Below are 22,329 nucleotides of genomic sequence, written 5' to 3' on the forward strand. Positions count from 1 at the left end.
GCGTCTTCAGAGCTTGCAGTTTCGCAAATTATTTCCGACAAAGTGTTCACGGTGAAACCTGTGAACGAAGTGCGCGAATATAACTCGTTCTTAGCGCGAGCATAAATCACGAACGAACTAGAGAGGGAAGAGGAATATCGAAATGTATAACGCGAATGAGTGAGAGTTCGATACTAAACTTTCCCGAAGGAACTGTTTTCTGTTTCACCCGAAACCATTGTCGATACTTCCATGAAAATAACCATCTGCCCTGAAACAAAGAAAACGACCACCAGTTCAACCTACGGTCGAAGCAAATAAGCAGAAGAAATTCTTAATATATGTATTCTTAATATTCTTAATATTGTATCAAAAAACGTTTTAATGAATCATGTAGCATTTTAAAGAATGCATTTTTTTTCTTTGAGGTATCAATGTGATCTTGAGTTTTATTGCGACCTATTTTTGCACGTAGAATTACATTCTTTCGGGTTGTAACACCAGTTCGGAGACACCCTGTATAATATAACATTTAGAATACCCCCTTTGAAACGTTATTTTCGCCGTAAATTCAAAAACTCTTTCCGTCGTTCATCCGTTACGTCTTTCCCACGCGTCTAAAAATTTCTTTGAACGACCCGTAAGCGACAGCGTCGACTTTCTGGCGAAGTAATTGGTAACACGAGCTCCAGCGAACCGTTCTTCAGGCTGCCAGCATATTACGTCCGTGACAAGCGCCATTTTCTTTCGGTTTCGCAGAAAGACAAGGGAACTTCATTTTAGTTACTCGACACTCCCCTCGGAAAACTCTGGGTAAAAGACATACCTACTTTTGTGGCACGTTATTTCTATGGTACGATATCTTTATTCGGTGGAGTTCGAAATAAGTTTCGAGATCAGAACGTTACGAAATCTTTGAATAATAATTAGTAAAAATCTCAAAGTTAATATTAATTGTTTATTTTAGAGAAGGGGAAGTTACTAACAATTTATAGTTACTGTAGAACCTTGATTATCCGGACATCCATTAACGGAACTCTCTGATAAACAAATATTCTTTCATTGGAGGGTTCTATTATCCGAACATTGTATTTCAGACTTTGTGTGTATTCCACGCAATGTTCTGATGCTGTCACGTATATGCAGGGTGTTAAAAAAAAGGGTCTAAGACTTTAAGTGCTGATAGTACTTAGCAAGTGGAGTAAAAAATATCTAATCAACACAAATTCTAAAAATTATACTCTACGCGATCATTGTACCATTATAATGTCCTTGAAACGGGCTTAGATGATTCGAGGCACAAAGGGATTCCACAGAATCACGTGTGTTAAAACATGTATGCGATTTATCGGCTAAAAAGATATAGGAGCCACAAACAACGTGTCCTTTTTCTGGTTCATTTCTATCATTATGCTTAAAATATGTGAAATTTCACTTCGTTCTATTATGTCACTATTTTTGCACCTTTGTCTGCTTATCAGTTCCGATCATTCAGGCTCTACTCTACTGAAACCCAATAGATGCATTATACGATCTACTGAAACACTTTCGAGACCCGATTGCCCCAACTCCTAACTTTCAACTCAACTGGAATATCTTTCATAATGTACTCTAACCCCTTCGTCAACTTCGTCTTTCTTCGAGAAGTCCCGACACCCGTCTAGGGAAGCTCGTGGTCGCCGAGCCGTAAATTGCAGGGAAGTTTAACTCACACCCGGTCGTCGGTCGCAATAATTTCCTTACAATTGATTCCAGCGGCTGTTAGTGTGCCACGGTAACGCGGGCATTTGATATTTGTCAGAGTTCCTTCTGTCCCTCGAGTCGCTCGTGATAAACGGGCAAACGGGGAGGGCCTGGGTCCCCGAGTCGTCTTTATGCGCGTGCACGTGCCTCCGCTTAACTATGGCATAACTACTGGGTCGCCGAGCCGGTGACAAAGTGCATCGTATAAATACACCGTGTGAATGCGTGCGGTTATTTTTTAGAGGATAAGGCCTTTGAATACGGAATCCACGTGCCCCACCTCTGCCCTTGAATATATGCGTGCGGGGTACAGTCACGTAGCCGAGGTTTATGGCGAATATATTGTTACCGACATTTCTTCGCTCGCATATTTTAACCGGCCATGAGTGCAATTGCCCGTCTTGTACGAACAATCAAGACGAAAACAATTCTCGTACAGATGCTTTCTTACGGTTCCAGTTTGTGTGCTGATGGCAGACGATAGGTATGCTGCAGTTACACGATATAATGCAAGGCAATTATTTACTTTAACGATTCCTCACCGATTTGGCTGACCTTGAAATATGTTGTCAAGGTCGTGATTCTGAATAACATTTCTTAAATGTGTTACCACTGCTTGGCTTTAGTTTTCGAGATATTCGCGATAATATGTTCTATGACCCTGACCTTGATATATGTTTTCAAGGTCACCACCCTGAGTGACCTTCAGAGGGAGTACAAGGGTAGTGATATAGTAGTAAGAGGTTTCAAAGAAAAATAGATTCGATAGGAAGACCTTTTCGCCTTCCCATGAATGCTCCGAAGTAGACCCGAGTATGTTGCACTCATCGAGACATTACTGTATAATTACTATTAAAGTAATAATGAACAACGTTTTACAAATATAATTGCTAGTAAAATAAGAATGAAAGTAATAAGTGATGAAGTCTAATAACAAGTTAATACCTATGCAATTCATAACAATGACCTACACAGAAGTATTTTATCACGATACCGCCCCACGAGTAAAAGCTGTGCGCCATTCAACCCGTTAAAAGTTTCAAATCGTTCTCGAAAAATTTCTTCAAGCGAAATCGCCGACCGAGTGGTTCAAGTAACGAAAAAACCCAGCATACGGTCGACCTAAATTTCTTTCTCGCCGCGTCTAAAAACGCGGCCCCTCGTTCCGCGGGTTTTGGTCACCCGGCTGTGGGGGAAAAAACAAAGGGAAGGAAGAATCCGGTTAACGCGTGCGGGCGTCGACCGCCTCGGTCCAGGATCGGCAAGAGTTACGTTACACCCTTTCGGCCCCTTGGAAATACCGCGAGAGTTCGTTCTTCTTAACACCGTGCCAGGAATTCACGAGATAACGAGTGCCGAATAATAACATTACTTTCGCGCAAGTGACTCGTGGTCCCCATCCGGCCGGTTCATATTTTTCTTGCCCGATTACGAATGGTAATCCGCTTTCGCGCCGCTCGAGGTATTGTAATTTCAAGCCGAGGAAAACAGCTTCCTCGGGTTCCCGACCCCGGGGCTTGATTCGCGTGATGCCCTTTGAATGCCATTACACGGATTTGACTTTCAAATCGTTCTCGCGATTTTTCGGCCCCTCTTATCCCTGTTCCGTGTCGGCCCAGATTTCTCGCCGATCGAATCCCCCCGTCCCGTGTAAACTGTTTGACGATTCGATATCGCGGGTCTGCGTTCAAGTTTCACACGGAAAGAAACTTTACGACGATGTAGTTCTATCTAATATACTATCGTGAACGCATAGCCGCAAGTAACGTAGAATTATAAATCTGTAATTTATTTCAATCGAATATAAATATAAGGAAATACAGTAAATCCTCGGTGAGTGTCCGATGGCTGCTCGGCAATGAACATTAAATATTTCATAAACTAACGGCCATATGCGGCTTCTGCCTGTGCTGAACCTCATTAAAAAGTCAACGTTTCACCTGGGGACCTCTCCTTGTCAGTGCCGAGGAACCTTCGAATACTCATCGAGGATTTACTGTACAGTGTAGTGTGCAAGGTGAGTCTGCCTTGTCTAGTTGTATTCGAGTTTTCCTTGCAGAGAATTTTTGTAAAGGCTCCTCCGTTTCCGAAATATTAACCCTTTGCGCTTGGAATGTTTTAATCCATCATATATTTTATCCCTTCAGAGGGAACAATGGTGCGTAGAGGGTTAGAAGTGTCTAACGAGGCAGTTGCAATGGTCAACGATATATGACTTTACGAGACGTCAGTAGCTACAATCAAGCATTGGACCAGGACATTAGAAACGGAGGTGTTGATGCCCAGAGTCTTGGCTCTAGATTTAATTTATTGACAATTGAAAGCAACATCCAAACTTAATTAAATGAATTCTCACTATGAAAGTAATACCTCCATGTCATTGCTTATTTCCTGGCCAATTCACAAAAATTCATTCATAATATTAATATAAATCGATGTAACATTAAATAAGACAAATACTCCATTATTCTGCCACTTACACCAAAATACTAATCACTGACACGAATATCTCACTAACTATAAATACACAAATATTCCCCGTCGAACAGGCTAGAAATCGATCGTCACTGAGGCACTTCCGCAAATCTCTATCTGAACCATTCGAGACACCGCAGGTTTCGTGTAGCGATCAAACGGACAGTCTACTTGTCTTGCTTTCGCTTTATACTCATCGAGCATCACCAGGGGAGCTCGAAGTTCCCGTTCGCGAATAAAACTCCACGATTCGAGCAAATAAAATCCCTCCCCCGCAGCGGGACGTTCTCACGTGGGAAAACGGGATATTTATCTTGGTTGCGCGTGGTCGCCGCCTTAAAATTGTGGGGGACGCGAGAAAATTTGTTCCCCCGCGCGTCTTGTACGTACACCTGCGGGAAGAAACTTTCGAGATAGCGCTTACGGAATACGGTTTCCTTTTATTACTGCCCCACGTACATACATACGTCTCCCTTTTTTCCTCGCATTTCTTCAGCTCGTCCTCGTCGTTTTCTACGATTCGCGCGGCGTTCGTCTCTTTCTTTCCACGCGCCTTTTATCGTTCCTCCTCGCGTCGTCTTAATTTTCGAGCCGAGCATTCTTCAGCTCGCACGCGAGACGTTCCATCACCGTGCTCGATTTATTATTACGACGCCAGGGTAATCGTGGGTTCCCTCGAATGAGGATTTTTTTGTTATCGTAACCCTGTAAACCCTGCATTTTACCCGTGATCACGCGGCGGTGTGATTTAACGCGGATCTACTAATCTACGGGGGTTACTTGTTACTTAAATACACATGACAGTGAAATGAACGTCGGGGTTGCATCGTGGACATTGATCACTTTGGTAAGATGTGTTTGGACAGACTTCTTGTGGACGGATAATAAGGATGTAGAACAGTGATGATACGTTTGTTACATGTTGAATTTATAATAAGGGGAAGGTAGAAAAGTAACGAATAGAGAAGCAAAAATAAGAAATGAGTACAATTAGGTTAAGTTTTGTGGAATATCAGATATTACCCTTTGAAACCGAACCTTAGATCTGAGCCTATGCAAATCATTCTGTTCATACTTTTCTCGACTGTCTTGAGGAATTTCTTTTGTTAGATAAAAAATCTGGTTTTTATTTGCGAACTGACAATCCGTTTAATTGCCGGGATAAAATTCTTTTGCCATTACTTGGGTGAACTAGAATTTGAAAATGGAAAGTTACAGTTACGTTTGGAATCTAATAGATCGTAGCATACTTATGCGAATGTCTGGTGGCCCTTTAATTATTATCCGTTTATATAATTTTATATATACTGACTGTAGATATTTTGCACTAAGTGCTGATCGGTTCCAGAGTAAGACAATTCAGGAATTAGGATACGGAAGGCTCCCAGGAATAGAGTTCTACCGAAGATACTTAAGCGATCCCAGGAATTAATCCCTCAGCCGGTTCATCGTAAATGAATTTCAATGGGTTCTCTCTCTCTGTAGAAGATTCACCCAGAGCTATACGATTCACAGTTTAAAACTTGATGCTTTTCAATTGGCCTGGCGTGAATATGCCATAAAATCCATGCTACAGTATAACACAAGGACTAATAAAAGATACCACGGTGTTTCGTAACATACAGAGGTAACTCACGAGGGACAGAAGTAGACTGAAAGCATTTCCCGAACAGGACTTAAGCTTAACGAGTCCAATTCTATCTGTACACATTCACTTAGACCCAGCTTTTCCTCTGACGAGCAATCAGAATTTCGCGAGTAAAGCTCGCAACCAACTTTTATTCCACGTGTACGTCGTTCACGATGCGTGTGCGTGTGCAACTCCTTCGTGCAAATCCCCCCCGACTGGAAGAATATATAGTTCTTTTGGTCGTATGACCTTAGAAAAATTCCGTCGATTTGCCGTCGCAGAGCTTCCCCAGGGGGATTTTGCGGGAGGAAAGGCACAGCCTACGCGACTTCGCTGTAACTGACGCAGTGATTCTCTTCATCCCTCCGGAGGGGCTGGGCGTATCAAGGGTGGCTAACGCGAGTACCGGTTACTCTTTATTTTTCTTCACCGCCGTTTCCATGTTTTCGCGTTTTCGGCTGGCGCAGCGTGTTCATTCAATGAACGAGTCGCCGAGAGGCGAAACAGAGGAAAAACGAGATAGAGGACGGAGCCCAGCGACTGTCGTACGGGTGGTATTTGCTGAATGTTTGTAAATATACGGAAACGTTGATTTTATCCATTAACGTGTTCACTGTCTCTTGATTCGCACGGGGGGCAGAACAGCTGTTTACTCAGGTGTTTGTGATGTACTATGCAGAGATGAGAAGTTGGCTAGCGCGAAGGCGCCAGGGGCAATTGAGGTGGTACTTCACCTCGCTCTGCGTAAGTCTGTGGTGCTCCTGCAGACCAATGGTCAACACTCTGTGACGTCTGTGGCGTTACTTTGAAATTCGTCGGATTTCTCGCGTTTACGCTCTGACTCACTTGATGTGCCCAGTTTTTTTGCGATTACTTTCAATTTTTTAATATATTTCCTACCGTCTCCATAAAATAGTTCCAATTAATAAAAAAATAATCTGTGCGAAGTGATTAAGAGATTTCTTAAATTTTTCATAAACAGTCCTTTAGCGTTCAAAATACAAACTACATTTTTTTTTTAGTCTTTATTGATAAAAAATGATCAAGGCACGTTTCAATTTTCAATTCAATCGTTTGTCGCACGAAAACAGTAGTGCAGTATAAGAGATGCTCCTTGTCTTAGTCTACTACTTTTACCTGACATGTTTTCTGATATGATCTATAATTCAGACTAGTGTTCCTTCTGCTAGCCAACTTCTTATTTCTGCATAGTACATAATGTGCGAAAAGTGGATTTTATTTGAGACGTGGTGACAATGTAGGTGAACTATAATGATACGGATGGACAAAATTGGTGAAACAGTATGGATCATGGCTGATTTGTGCATTTATATTAAAATACATAGATATCTATTACATTGAAAATTGTAGAATTCCTTGTTTCCCCATTTTCTGCTTCATTTAACACTAAAATTGAGTTCCGAACAATCTCGACTCGTCTTGATCGCGACATCTTCCATCCTCAACTGACCCCCATTTCAATCATCTTTAACCGGCATTGTTTCAAAGGAAAACTAAACGTCACTGCTGTTTCAACGATATTTAATGTGCTAAATATACTTTCAAACATGTACAAAGGGAAACTGTTACCTTAATCAGTGTCTAATCACATTAACTTCAACACCGTTTTGTTTCTCAACACCATGTACCCAGGGTGTTATTATAATTTATGACAAAGGAAACAAAGTCCCTTAAACGTTACAATCCCGGAAGTACGAGACATCCCTTGACGCGGAAGAATAGATTGAAATGGTAAATCTCGAGCTTGGTGTGAAGAAAATTTTAATGGAACACCATACTTTAACATCGACAGGCAGTCCAATTAATTTCCGCGATAATTTTCCCGCCGCTTCTGGACGACGCAAATGGACGTGCAATTGGTTTCACCGTGTATTTCCTTTCCAGCGACGGATTTACTTCGATCTTAAGTGCCGGCGTTAGTAATCGTTAATCGTCAAATAGTCCCGCGTAAATAGATGAGCTCATGGGCACCCATACGTGCGCGCGGGCGCCAAGTCGTATTTAGCGAACGGCCGGGACCGGAAATTAAGTTTCCATCGACAAGCATGCGAGATGCCGACGCGATGTTAGAGACACTCTCCCCCGGTCAGCGTTCCTGGGTACTCGAGAATCTTATATCGCACGGCTCATTTAACGGGGAATCGAGTTGTGCATAAATTTGTTCGCAAGATATCGGCATCGATAAGAAGAGAGAGAGAGAGAGAGAGAGAGAGAGAGAGAGAGAGAAAGAAAGGAACGTCCACTATCAAGACGTGCATCGTTAATGGTACTTGATGGTAATTCTAGGCAAACACGCTAATTGAAAAGAAAACGACACGTGTGCGTTTTCTTCCTTTATTGCGAAAAATAGGCTTCCTGTCGCGGTGACTGACCGGTACGTGGCAGTTTGGCGATTTATTATGGGGCGAGATATACATATCATACATTCATCTAATTCTTATTACAAAATAACAATTCAGTGTAACACTAATAAAAGGTAAGTAATCTGAAGAATGAATTAAAGGCTTTAGAAGCTACTTTTACCAGTACTTGTTTTCTAAATGTAAATTTTTATTTTGTAGATGCTTGTAAACTGAAAACGATTCACTTATGAATACTCACTGTAAAAAAGATAAAATGTCTGTGAACTCCGAAAAGTGATTCGAGTTAAACAAAATACGACTACCCTCTGTAATATACAAATGACGCAAAAATTGAGTACACTTTTAAATGTAATTTTGCCCAGGTTCGATCAATGTTTACCAAAGGTCCGATACATTCTAAGGCAGTGTAAATGCAGTCGTTGTCAATGTCACGAAACTTTTCCATTACTTTCGCAAAGAGAAGTTGACGAATTGATACCTAAGGGAGCAGTTTACTCGGTCTTTTAGCTTGCTCCGGGGTCCTTTACGTTCGTTTTTTTTTTTTACATGAAGTACTCGAGTCCCGAAGGGAAGTGCGCTAAATATGAAAGTGCTCCTTCACGAGGTTTCATCCTCGATAATTAAGGCTGGTTATTTTACGCGGACCCTTCCTCCCGCCGTAAAGACTCTTCTCGAGAGGATACCAGAGAGGAGCTCGTCATATCAATGGGAGAGACCACGAAACCGTTTGGACGACCGATCGATCGGAATTAAAACGATTCAAGTGGAGGAAGGAATCGTTCCTCCCGTTTTTATTTGTTTCGCGATCGTCTCGTATTAATTCGAAAACTCCCTTGCCCTGGGGGGAGCTTTATTATTACCGACGCGTTGACAACTTTAATGCAGCGGATTCCACACTGAAACACCATTCTCCCAGTAAAAAATTCCTCGAATGAAGTGCTCCAATGTCAAAGGAGTTAATTAACTCGTGACGTGTTTGTCTGTATTCAAATATACTGGGAAAATACGAACAAACGTGTTTCCCTGTATAACGTATTTGTTCATGAATATTCATTAAATATTTTGTTCTTCAAAAAGAAGTATAATTGCATTTTAAAGTATGTACATTGGTTGTCAAAAGATTTCAGCTAAGCTGTTATTTCAAAATATCTTTTTAAAAATATATAATACAAATAAACTCTTGATGCACCCACATCAAGGATAAATTGTAATAGGTAATAACAGTGACATATTCTGCACTACTTTCATTATCTTATACTCAGATAAAATGAAGATTCCTATCAAATATTTATTCAATACAAAATAATTTCATGATACTTCTTCAAGTATTTCAAACAGATAAGAGTCCTAATATTCATAAACGTAAGAATGCATGAATATAAATACTCAATATTCTCAACGTTGTAAAAGATTGAAAGGATTTCTTCTCAAATACATTCCTTTGCTAATACAGCGAACGCTGTACGGTAGAAAATCGCGAAATACTTTTCTCCAATGGTTCGGAAAAATTAGCGAACGCTTAGTTCCTCCGTATACATTCACGGGAATTACTTATGGCCGCGTTCCAACGTAGTCGTGAAGAAAGAGAATGAGGAAAAAGGGACCCTTAAATGTCACCGCAGAGACCGTACATCACCGATCAGCCGACAGTTGAAACCGATTAACTGTTGTTCTGGCTCCGGTGTCTTCCATTACGTAAAATTGAACTCCCCATTTCCGGACGGACGCGACCGTACCTCTCGAAATTTCGCATTATATTAATGAAAATCGGTTCCTAACGCTCGAACAAGTACAATCGACCGTAGACACTGCCGCCTCGTAAAGATGTTCACTTCCATGGGAAACGATGGGAACGGGGAATCCGTTCGTTTCAAACGATTGTTTTTAAGCGAGAGAAATATCAGGCGCAATTCCACGGCCGAATATAACTTTTACCCGTAACTACGGAAGTTTACCAACGGGAACAAAATGAATTTCAAATTGTCGGACAAGCTGTCTGGCCGAGTTTCTACGGTTCGACTATATATAGTACCAGAATCTGTTTAGCAGCGCCTACAATTCGTACCTATAGAACGATCGTTGGTATAGACGTCCAAGATCCCGAAATGCATTGTAATTCGTTCTCGAGAGAATTGTAATGATCACAGTAAACATTTAACGGCTAAGAGCAGTGAACATAAATATTTGAAGGGTTTATTTATGTTGACTTTTAATATTCGTAAAGTTATCGTAGTTGGTATGTTGACACACGAAGGATTATGTATGTGGGTTCTTAACCTCAGAATAATATGGTAATACTTGTACACAATAATGGGGCGGGACGGGTGGTAAAACTGGACAGGAGGATATTCTACCGTGCAAAAATAAGAGATTTAGTATACCGTAGAATGACCTCCTGTACGATTGTACCACCCTGTATTTAACATTCCGTAATTGTCGATTCTACGTCCGCGTAATTAATAAAAATGTCTCTAGTGACTTTTTTCTTTTATTATTCTATAGATTGTTAAAATGATCGAAGTCATTTGTACTCTGTCGTATCTCGATGTTCCAAAGATGACATCATTATTAACTCTGGGGATTTAGGCGTCATCATTGGTGCTCGTACACGACTCGAAGAATAAATCTGTATTTACTCTGAAGATTGAAAGATCCTTAGAGTTTCGTGTTTGTAACAGGTAGAGCTCATCTCTAGCATCCTGAGATTCAATTGTTACAAACACAGAGGTACGCGACACCGTGATTCCCTATGAGCCAAGGAACTTTCAATGATGATCTTTATCACTTTTATTATTTCACAATCCATCGAACATTCAAGACATAGCGTCTACAGATTCGAAACCACGAGTATCAGTATAACACTGGAATCTTCTCGATCGTAACCCTCGACCATAAAAGTGCTCGGTATCGATTCTCGCTATCCGGGAGTCGTTAATACTTACGCTCCGCAGACTGTCTTTGATATCAATTTATGTGGCCGTTACTTTCTTACTACTATCGTAAATTTAACAATTCTGACAATAATTATACTCTTTTATTAACAATCCGTGGTCTCGGGTTTCTGGTATTAAAACATTTCACTACAGAATCCCTCTTCAATCTCCAACACTCCTTAAACGAACATCCTGATTTAGACAAGAACAAAACAATTTCATTCCCACACTTCTTCCGTCTATCAAACGTGTGAAAGATACCGAGTGAAATAATCAAGACATTCGAAAACAAACCAGTTCCATAAATCAGACTTTATACAAGTCAGATCCCATGTCCCTTAAATGGCACGTAGCATATCGATATACCACAGTCCATCATCCAATAATAAATCTAGGGCCGCAAAGCGACATCATTTTCCCACGAACGACCATCAATCTCAATACACAACCGAGGATCTCATTAGTCACATTGTAACGAACACGTTGATTACCGATGTGGAACCCGTTGCCCGAGGCTCCATCCATCTTTTATCTCGTCTGTACCGCGAGCATCGTCGAGAGTTCATCCAGCTAGTTGCAAATCTTCGATCCTTCAAGCGGAGCCAGTATCTTTCGGTCGCAGCAGCCTATCCTCCCAAGAGAGCGACTATCTCTGGAGGTATCTCGAAAGCCATCTAGAACGGTGACGAGCCAAGTAAAGTGGCACAGTGGAGAGAGAAAGAGGGAGGCGAAGGAAGAAGAGAAGGAAAAGAAATAAGAGAGTTGCTCGGCTTACGCTGGACCGTTCGAGCCTTTTGAGAATAGAGTTTCGATGATGGTATTAAGTTAAGGCGGAACAGTAAAGAGGCCAAGGGAAGTGGAGGGATCCACGTAGAAAGAACAGACCCCCGTAGGAAAAACGGACGATCCTGGAACTGGTTCGTTCTCTGGTAAGGTTGTATCGATCCCTTATCATTCCCAATCCAAACTTTACACCCGTTGTTCCCGGGGTATCGCGTCAAGTAAGCCCCGCTGTCAGAACCGAGGCGCGATGTTCGATTACCCCCAGCTCGGTATCTGACGAGTCCTTAAAACTTCTCCAGCCCGGGAACGAGGGTCTTCTTCGGCCTTTCGTTTATCCTGGGGGTATCCAGGCTGGCTGTCACGAAGGCGTTGGTTTACGAGTGCCCGTAAACCGGGGATGATCCGTGGATACATTGTGTAGGCCTCAGGCTGACTATCACCTAGTGGTCCCGTGAATTGTCTCGTACCCACCCGTAACCAGAAGGTTATCTAAACATCGTTCCCAGCCACGTTCGTGACAGTTGCTAGAGCCACGGAGCTGTTCGGCAACGTTGCGCCAGACCTGCTAGAGGATTCGTCAGAAGTGGCGCGAAACCGCTTCTGAATAAAGAAGCAACGGGAGGACCGTGCTGGCTGGACTGTATCGGCGTGTGCAGATGGCGTGCTTAAACGGGGAACCGAGCGTCACAAAGTGGATCTGCATTTTTAAAGAAACGCCACGCTGCGGCGCCGTGACGCCAGACGATCGCGGACTGTTCGTGGCAGAGGGATCAAAGGGAATTCCTACGGCTACCGCCCCGACGCGCCGCTCTGCTGGCGGCCACGCGAAATAAGAGACTCGACCCGCCCGTGACAATACCGGCGAAGTACCCGAACCCGTGGAATTCGCGTAATTGCCGAATCTCTTCTGGCCAAGAGCTCTTCGAGATATTCCGTGACAGGGGCAAAAGGAAATTGAGAAGACTGTCTCTGGTTCACGTTGCGCTCTAGGGTTCTGTATTCGCGACGGTCCTGTCGTTGATCTGGGTTAAAGTACGCTCGTACGTTTTAGAATTGATGTACAGATTGTACCTCTTTAACACGTTGGCGCCCATTGTTGTAGAACAATGTTATAGACGAGGGACTGAAGGCGTGGGGTTTTTGTAGGTGCGCAGGAACCACGTAGGTCGTAGACGATCCAGGGAGAAGAGATGTCGTTAGTTGCTTGGACGAATCCTCGGACATCGCGATATGCTACTGCATTTAGTAACCAATTACGGAGAAGTTTCCCTACTTTCGTTCTTGAGCCCTATGTCCCAGACATAGGTGCATCAGTTTACAGATCAAGAATCGGGCGCTAAAGTGTTAACCCTCTTAGGAGGATTTAATTCAGGTGCACGTTTGACAGGATAATAGTAAGTCTGTATTGGACTTATTACAGCTACGTTAAACACAGAAAAAGGTAGGAAATGAAAAATGAAGAAGAAGCCAAGATTCACAGTATAACCGCAGTTATTGTACCTAACACTGTCTATAGTATTGGTATTATGTACAAAATTAATATCACGAATATCGGGACTACAAGCCGTATTTCTATGTCTAGATTTGGATTGTTTGTAAACAGGCCTTCAAAAACACAGTTTTCGACGTCATTCCGCATTTATAGTTCAGAAAGGAAGATAATTGTAAGCTTTCGGTCCTCTACGTCCATCACCCTGTATACAAAGATGATGATCGTAGAAGGCCCAAAATTGTAGGTCATAAAAGATCTATTGTCATAACTGTATTATCGACTCGCCAGTCAATAATAGACTCACAACAATGACACCTAATGCGAGGACATCGACAACAGCCAAGCCATTACGCCATTATAGAAGCCCTCGTTCCAAACCATCACCGAGAGGAAAAGAGACCTCCGCCAGATTTATCGCCTCCTCTTCAATTCAAACATCCAAGCGTCCGTGCTAATAGTTCTCAAATTCGACAAAAGACCAAGCACCAGGTTCAGTCACTGGGAGCTGTCCCGGCGGCTCCATTCCGTGATAATAAATCCAGCTTACCGGGGCTTGCTTGCGCGCGCGCGCGCGATACAACCCCTATAAATCCGGCCAATCATGAAGAATTCTCCAACGGACAGTTTCCACGCGATAAAAGCGGAAGCGGCGCTTTTATATGCGTCCCTTCGCGCCCGTGGGTCCTAGGCGATGTAACTCCTCGTTGTTTCTGGCGGCGGCACGTACGCGTTTCATTGTTCCACGCGGAAATTCGACGAAAGCGCGGAAACAGGAGGAAGAACGAGGGGTTGGAGGGGCTGGGGAAGGTTGGGCTGCTACGATCTAACGCGAGGCACCCTAAGAAGACCGTGGGATGCGTCAGAACGACGCGCGTAAAAGAGACTTTCCGGTGAATTATGCACGATACCGTATGAAAAATTCTCGCAATGAGCGGCAGTCCAACTTCCAGCGGACGCATAAGGAGATTCGCATTATCGTGCATGTTGGATGAGGGGAAGACGAGGCCGAGCTAGCAACAGCAGAGACGGTGCGCCGTTGCCTCGCGATATGAATTTTTGATCAGAGAAACACCACCACCACGCTGCCCAGAGAATGTATCTCCGGAATTGGAAATTACACGTCCCTCTGGGCGGGGCAGGGGGAGGGGGCAATTGGCGAACGAACGAGTGTGAAAAGGCCCGACGAAAAGTCACCTCTGAACGTTTTATTCATAATCTGACCATCGATCCGAATCATTTTTTACTGATTTTTTTCTGATATATTTTCACCCACGTATCACCTCTGATGGCGGTCTTGCATACCAGCCTTGCTGCGCATCATGATGCAACGACGCGTTCGCCGGTAATCGGATTTCGATAGGCGGTGAATTCGAACCATTTACGGAGGATCGATGTGTCGAGTCTATGGACATTGTTGAAAATTATTCAAGCGACGCCCGGTGAATTGTTGAGCCTCGCGGGCGGTTTATCGGCCGGTGAGTGGGGTTTGTTATAAATTCTTCATGAAGTGCAGAGGGTGCGTCGATCCGATTTTGTACGATTTTGTTCGATTTCGTTGTCAGCGCAACGATCGATGTCCTGGATTGACCGACTAGTGGTGGAGGATGATTGCCAGGTCTGACTTAATTGAGGATATTACATTTATATCGGTAAACCACACCGGTGTGGAATAAAAGATTTCGATTCAGATGATCTTTATCAGAAAAAGAGAGCACAGAACGTATTCGTCGCGTGCAACGGAGCATTCATTCCATAGATTATACCGAATGATCACTTTAATTTCGTAAAAACACTGTTTTCCTATCTCCCTTACAAATGTAAACTTAATTAAAAAATTCACCGGTCTTCAATATAATAACACTGTATTTATTAAAAGCAATACCGGATACATCGTGCGTGAACCTTCAACGGGTGCACGTAAACGCCTATTTCCTCCCCAAGGGAGAAGCTTTATCGCGCGTACGAATATACACGAACCTTCGCCTCTTTCTGTTCCAGGCCGTTGCTGAAGCAGATAAAGAACTCGGCGGAGTCGCACATCGTGCTGGATTGCTCCACCGAGAGGATTTACGACGTGTTGAAGCAGGCGCAGCAAATAGGGATGATGAGCGACTATCACAGTTACCTCATCACCTCTCTGGTGAGTCTTTTAATTAAATGGGAATGTAATTAACGACCCCCACGTATCGTGTCCCCTGGACGGTCTTTCTTCGCTCGTGAACGATAAGGTCCTGTCTACTCTAGCTACCTGAAATTAGAACCGTCATGTCCCGCGGGGTTACGTACATAAACTAATTTTTCCAAATAGGGTTGGACGTCCCGTTTATCGCACTGTCGCTCTTTTTCTTGAAGCGGTTTTTCCGCCACGGTCGACACAGGATGCTCGTGATCGAAATCGATAAGTGGCTGGGCATGAGGAGCCTGAAGAAATTATTATACAGTGTGATATAAAGAAAGGGTTCATATCCTAGCCGCGGGAAACGGCTAGTTATCGATAAGAATCGCGCGAAGGAATCGATAATCGAACGCTGAAAAAGTCTGGCTGTCGAGTAGATTGGCTTCCGCCTATCGTTTGTCTGTGGCCCTTCGTCGTTCGAATCAACGTTAACAGGAGTCGAATGTGAGGCTGCGGGGGCTCACTTGCCGTGGCTTTAATGGAACTTTCAGGCGAGAACACGGCCGACATACATAGGTACACTTGTGTAACGCGATGAACGCAGCCCACGGTTTTATTAGACTTGAATTACGCGGCCTGTTCGTTCCACCGCTGGGTGTTCCACCCTCCCCAAGGGGGAAAGAATACAGGACCGACGGCCGAGGGAAAATATTGCGCGTGCGGTCTTATTGAATACGTTCTCCACGCCGCGGTATTATTTTCTCGTTCACGGACGATCTTTCAACGCCAGGAGAGAGAACGAAATGGATGTTGGTTTTAAACAGTACCCACGGGGCATAAAGAGAGGAGAGATCTGATTCGTTTAATTTATTTGATGATTAAACAACTTAGAAACGAGATGGATGGAAGGAAAGTGCATAGGAAAAAGTATAAACCGGTTGTGAATAAGGGCGCATATTCTTTGCTTGAGTGTGAAACACCGTGAAGCAATTATTGAAATGAAATTTCTTGCAAGTTTTATGCTGCTCCGAAGTCGTTAGCAAAGCCTGATAAGGAAAATAATTGTTTTAAAGTTCAAATAATTGTTTTAATAATAAATTGAACCGGTTGCGAATGAGATGCAGATTCTTTGCTCGTCTGTAAAGCATCGAGAAGTAATTTTATTGAAATTAAACGTCATAGAAGTTTATGTAACTTTGTAATTGTTTAAAAATTCAGATAATCGTTTTAATAATAAATGTAAACCGGTTGTAAATGGGGCGCGGATTCTTTCCCGGGTATAAAACACAGTGAGGTAATTATTTTCATGGAATTTCTTAGATGTTTCATGTTCTTCCGTGGTCGTTACAAAAATTAACGAAGAAAAGAATCGTTTGTTTGACACAGATTTCTGTAAATTTCGTTGTGGGGATTTATTTGGCTATCAGATATAATGGGAATTGCAAACGAGCATCGGCAAAAACACAATGAGCAATAACACATTAAAAGTTTCTTGTTTCTAAATTGAACGCAGAATCCTTTAATCCGTGGAGATTTCAGTCCACTTTACTTCTACACGAAATCAGTCGTCAGTTTGAGACAATCCATTAAAGCAGAAGACCGTGTAACATGAAACCCGTTTTCACAACGATGCAAATTCAAGGTGTCCCCGTCGTTGCACCTGTGTGTGCGTGTTTACCTGTAACAAAGTTCCTCCGTTCCTCCATCGATTTCCTCGATCACGTTCCTGCATTAATGTACGTAAGGGACCGGTCCCCTTTGTCGTTGTTCGCGCAAAGAGAATATCCTCGAGGTTCCGAGCAGTCTGCACGGATTTCTGTGATCCGAATTCGTGGGAGGAGGATCGACGAGGGGGACGAAACGGGCGGGAGAAATCGTCGTACGTGTTGTTCCAGAATGGCTTGGGGGCGCGATCCTTGCAATATCGCCGATCGTCCCTCGATATCCTTTCTTTTTCAACTTTTCTCCTCGCAGCCCGAAAGTGCGCCAGGTACACGTGAATAAAGTTCCTGAAAGATGGATCGACGTATCGTGTTGCGCGAACGTGTCCCATAGTTTTGTGACTACGAAACGATACACGACAGTATGCTGGTAAAAGTTTTACCATCTTTCTTTTGGTTTTCATACCGATGCCGTGATCTATTCTGTTTTAATCAATTTCTTGGTACAATGGAGAAGTCTCGTGATTGTTCTTATAGACTTTTTCCTTCAATGAATATTTAACCCTTTGAACGCGAAATTTTCCAATTCTCAATTTATTTCGTCCCTTCAGAGGCAGTCAAGTGGAAAGGGTTAAATGACAGTATGAAAAGGTATAATTTTATGTAGTCTGAGGATATATTATTGAAATGCTGTAGTAAATATGAACGGTACCAAAGTCATGAGTGCGTTTTAACATAGTTGTTCACGAACATAAGGATGCAATCAATATCGTCTAGTTCTCTCGTAGCAAGGTTGAAATCACGGTAGCATCTTATCATTAACCATCATAGCGGTGACTATTACCGTGAATATTACCGTGACTAAACGGCACCGTTAGTGCCACGAGTCGTCCTGCTTATCTAATTATGTCTCGTCTCACCCTTAATTGTCCAGTCCATGGTCGACATTAAAGGAAACTCGATTAAATACGCGACGATCGAATTTTAACTTTCGTGTTACGGTGATTTCCCGCGAGCAGCAAAACGGAAGCAAGATGAACGATGGGGACAGGCAACTATTTCGTTTCGCCCAAGATCCTAGCAGTCTTTGCTCGAGCTCGAGATAATAGGTTGCCACGGCGAAAAAGCAGCAAGGTAGATTGTTCCCGAGACATATAATTATAAATTACTCGTAATACAGGGGCAATTTGTAGATACATCGTCGTCGGCGCGCCTCGCAATTATTCGGTGAATACATCTAGAAAATTATTCAGAGAGCGATCAGAAACGAGGGATAAAAGAGGATCGGCTCTCTACGCTCGCCGGTAATTATTTCCGAGTATCTGTTCGTAGTCAACGTCGCTCGGTTTTACTCTTGAATCGCTCGACGTAATTGGAAAATTCGTTCGCCTCCGGATGTATTCCTCCCCGCGTTTATCAAGTCGTCCAATAAATAATCTCGTTCCCCGTTAGACAATGCTAAATGAACGGTAGTGTTTCGTTTCCAAGACGTTCTGGAAATTTAAGGAATTTTTCTTCCTTGAATATTACAGGAAAAGAAAGTTTGAAGAAGTCAAGGAAAAGTGCATATGGTCTCGTTTTTATGAAAATTGAATTTGGAAAATTAGGTACTTGAAGGTTTGTGTGAAAGTTTGAGTGTTGGGAGGATTAAAAGTTTGAAGATTCGAAGATTTGATGGTTTAAAAACTTCAAGATTTCAAGATTTCAATATTTCAATATTTGAATGGTTGAAAGTTTAATGATTTCAAGATTTCAAACGTTTGAAACTGGTAAACTACGAACATGATAACATTTAAATTCCTTCTTGCTAAAATCATACCTAAATTTGATTGTACACTTAGGCAGTAGCTGTTTTCAAAGGAAAAGATAAACGCAGCGAATATCATTTTCGTTTAAGAACCAAAGGAGCAATGCGATCTCTAATAATACTTCTGTCGGGATCGCGAAAAGAAGATAGAGTCGTCTTACTTTACTTTCCCCAGTTTCAGTGGGAACAATTAACCCGTGTCGAGGAGAAAATTTCTATACTTTCCCGAGAGTTCGAAACAAAAGCTGCGTCAGGGTAATTAGCAATTTATCGTTGTCCACGATTAACCGACTCCTCCGTAGCATCGCCACGCCGACATGGAAATCGTGATGTAAGTCGAGACGCTCGCAGGAACAGAAAAATAATAATTGGAAAGTTCTGTTTACTAGGGAATGTCGCCGATTTCACGGATTTAATTGCAATTAACGCCGCGCAAATATCCTGGCCGTTTAATCCCTCTCGGCGTTGGCAATTTTAAGAAGCACTAATTGTAAGTACCAGGTCGATTTCACGGACGAACAGATCGACGGAGCTTCGAAGCTAATTTCATATAACCAGAATATCCACGTTGATACGATCGAATAATTCGACTGACAATATTGTAAAAATGATCGCCGTTAATTAGATTTCTGGTTGAGACTATACTCCTTTCCTACTTTTTGGACTGACAGGTTCTGTACAATTGACCATTAATTCCACGATCAGTCCTGACACAGTATAATCGAGATTGTTTAAGGAATTATCGAACATTAGAGCGTTCACAGAATAATGCTTGGAATACTTAAAATAATTTTACGATTCGGTAAAAGGAAAGGAAAGCGAGAAGAAATAAAATGACTCTTCCTAAAATAATTCATGAAAATAAAAGTAAGTGTACGAATTTTTGTCGTGTGTGTAACATAGAAAATTCGTTACATCCAATACAAATTTTGTGTTTCATTGAATTTTACATATCCCTGTAGGCTATAAATGCATAGAATCCGCACTTTAGTAAGAACGAACAAAAAGAGAGCAACTATTATGACAACATAAATCACATATGTATGATGATAATATAAAAAAGGCAGTTAAATTAAAAAGCACATTCCTTCATTGAGCAATGAAATGCCTATTCCTGTTATTACGACAAAGTCATTTCAAACTTTGTTCAACTGCACGTTAATTAAATGTCAACACGAACTGTTAACGTTCCATTAATTCCCCGCATGGGTTCTCGTGTCACCGAAAACTTTCTGCTTCGAGTTCGTGTCACTTCTGCACTTCGATCTGATTTAGGCGAAGTAAACGGTAACACCCAGCTCTCTATTGTCCCAGCTTCAAGATAATTAGGAATCTACGCTACCCCGAGTGCGACAGGAACAGCATATCTAGATAACGGCGGTGGTTAATGATAAAAAAGCAAACAACCCAGCGAATAACCCTCCCTACCTCGGTGGTTGGCACAATTTATCTCGGGTGCGTCTACTAGATTTCAATTTAGATCCATTAAAATGTAAATTGGAGGCGGTATTTGTCCAGACGCGAAATGTCCAAGGCGAGCATTCTTTCCGGCTGTTTCCGTCGACCGTGCCCAGGGGGCTAATCTCCCCCCACCCCTCTTTTCTCCAACGTGGATGAAGATTCACCGTGTCGACGTAACCGTTCGCCATCCTTCCGGCCATTGATTTTTAATCGTGGTGCTTCACGTGTCGCTCGTTAACCGGCCACAACGTGACACTGGCATTTATCAGGATCTAAACGGTACGTGTCGATCCAGCGTAGCTGATAGCGTGTTTTGCCTGACGTGCCGGCAACTACCTGATCAGCACGACGAAGGGGCACAGTAATAACCAGTCTGCGGTTTATATGCGTTTATACACGATTGCTAACGATTCGGTATAGTGGAACGATTGAATGAGTTTGAAGGAAATTAACGGAGCTTCTGGTAAATAGAAGAAAATTCTATGTTAATAACACAATGATTGTAATAGGTTTGACCAATTGATGAGTTACCCAAATTGATGATAGCAATGTATAGAAAGAATATTTATAAGTAGTTAAAGAAGAAGTACTAAAGAAACGATTAAAAACTGAACAAATAGAATATTCGGGAATAGAAAGGAATAGAAGATGAACAAGAAGAACAAAAGAAACAATTGAAAGCTAAAGAAGAAGTGATTAACTTTCATAGCTGGAACAGGCGACTTATCGTAATCCTACAAAACCAACGGAAAGAATACGAAGGATATCGGTGGAGTATACGTACTTGCGTTATATAAAGATCATATTTATTATACTAAGGTTAGACAAAATACACAGAGGCACACCAACGCAAAAGAACGCCCAATAGCAAAGAAGCGCGAAAGGAAAGGACCAGCACGCCGCAGCCCTGGAATTAATTCTTTATCGTCGGCAAAAACTATCGAATGATTTCTTTCGGGCGCGAGAACGTGGCCGCTTCATCAAAACTTGATCGCTTCGCTAAACAACGAAATTGCCAAACATTTGTTCTGCGAATAATGAGTTTCCCCGCTTCAACGCTCGCTGCCGGTTAAACATCGTGTTCGCGGAGAACAGAATTGTTCGTGGTTGGTAATGTTTGCAATATTATGCGACCGGAGGTTATTCAAACAGACGTGTCGAACGAGGAGTGGGAGGTCGGACAAGATGGACGCGAGGCTAATTGCGAGTTGGACGTGCATCACGTTCGCCCGAAAGAACGATAGAGGCGTGGCCGAACGAACCTCCCGGGTTAATTATAATTTGCAAAAAAATCTCCGAGATATTAAGCGCATGGTATTCCGTCGAAATGGCGAGAGTAGCGCAGTAAAGAAATTAATTATGACGAATATTGTGTGAGGTCAGAAATGAGCTATTACAGAATAATATTGTGCGATTTCAGAAATGGGCTATAACAGAATAATATTGTCCATATAAGAATGGCGACATGGTTCTCGTGGCGATTTATTTTCATTTATTGCGCTTCGCTGATCCTCCGTCGGGGTGGGACAGAAAGGGTACTCGGCTTCATCCATCAGGCTGAGCCGCGTCAAGAAACAATCCGAATAGATCCGACGACACGCCGCCGACTTAACGACGGGGGAAGGTTAATGGGAATTCTAACGATTGAGAAAGTTAATTGACAACGCTACGCGCGATGACGATGCACGAAATGATGGAGATCTATAATTGGATCGAGAGTTTGTGATTTTATCGTGGACGGTGAAGCGATGGAACAAGTGTTTCGATGATGTTTAGGTGAACATTGGGTGTTGGTGAACAATAGTTAATATATCGACAGTCAATAAAATTCAGTATACATCGACTGCTGGTAGTGCTAGTGTTAA

The 22,329-nt window shown here is 42.5% G+C and overlaps 1 protein-coding gene across 1 annotated transcript in view; it reads left to right on the forward strand.

Moving 5' to 3' along the window:
- LOC107186231 (glutamate receptor ionotropic, kainate 2) overlaps nucleotides 1-22,329 on the forward strand; it is a 178,409-nt gene that overhangs the window by 109,242 nt on the left and 46,838 nt on the right. The window contains exon 5 of the mRNA XM_015574057.1: nucleotides 15,418-15,559. Within this exon, the coding sequence (XP_015429543.1) occupies nucleotides 15,418-15,559 (142 nt within the window). The remainder of the gene's footprint in view (nucleotides 1-15,417; nucleotides 15,560-22,329) is intronic.

This window comes from Dufourea novaeangliae, unplaced genomic scaffold (genome assembly GCF_001272555.1).
Source record: "Dufourea novaeangliae isolate 0120121106 unplaced genomic scaffold, ASM127255v1 scaffold14, whole genome shotgun sequence".
Lineage (NCBI taxonomy): Eukaryota > Metazoa > Arthropoda > Insecta > Hymenoptera > Halictidae > Dufourea > Dufourea novaeangliae.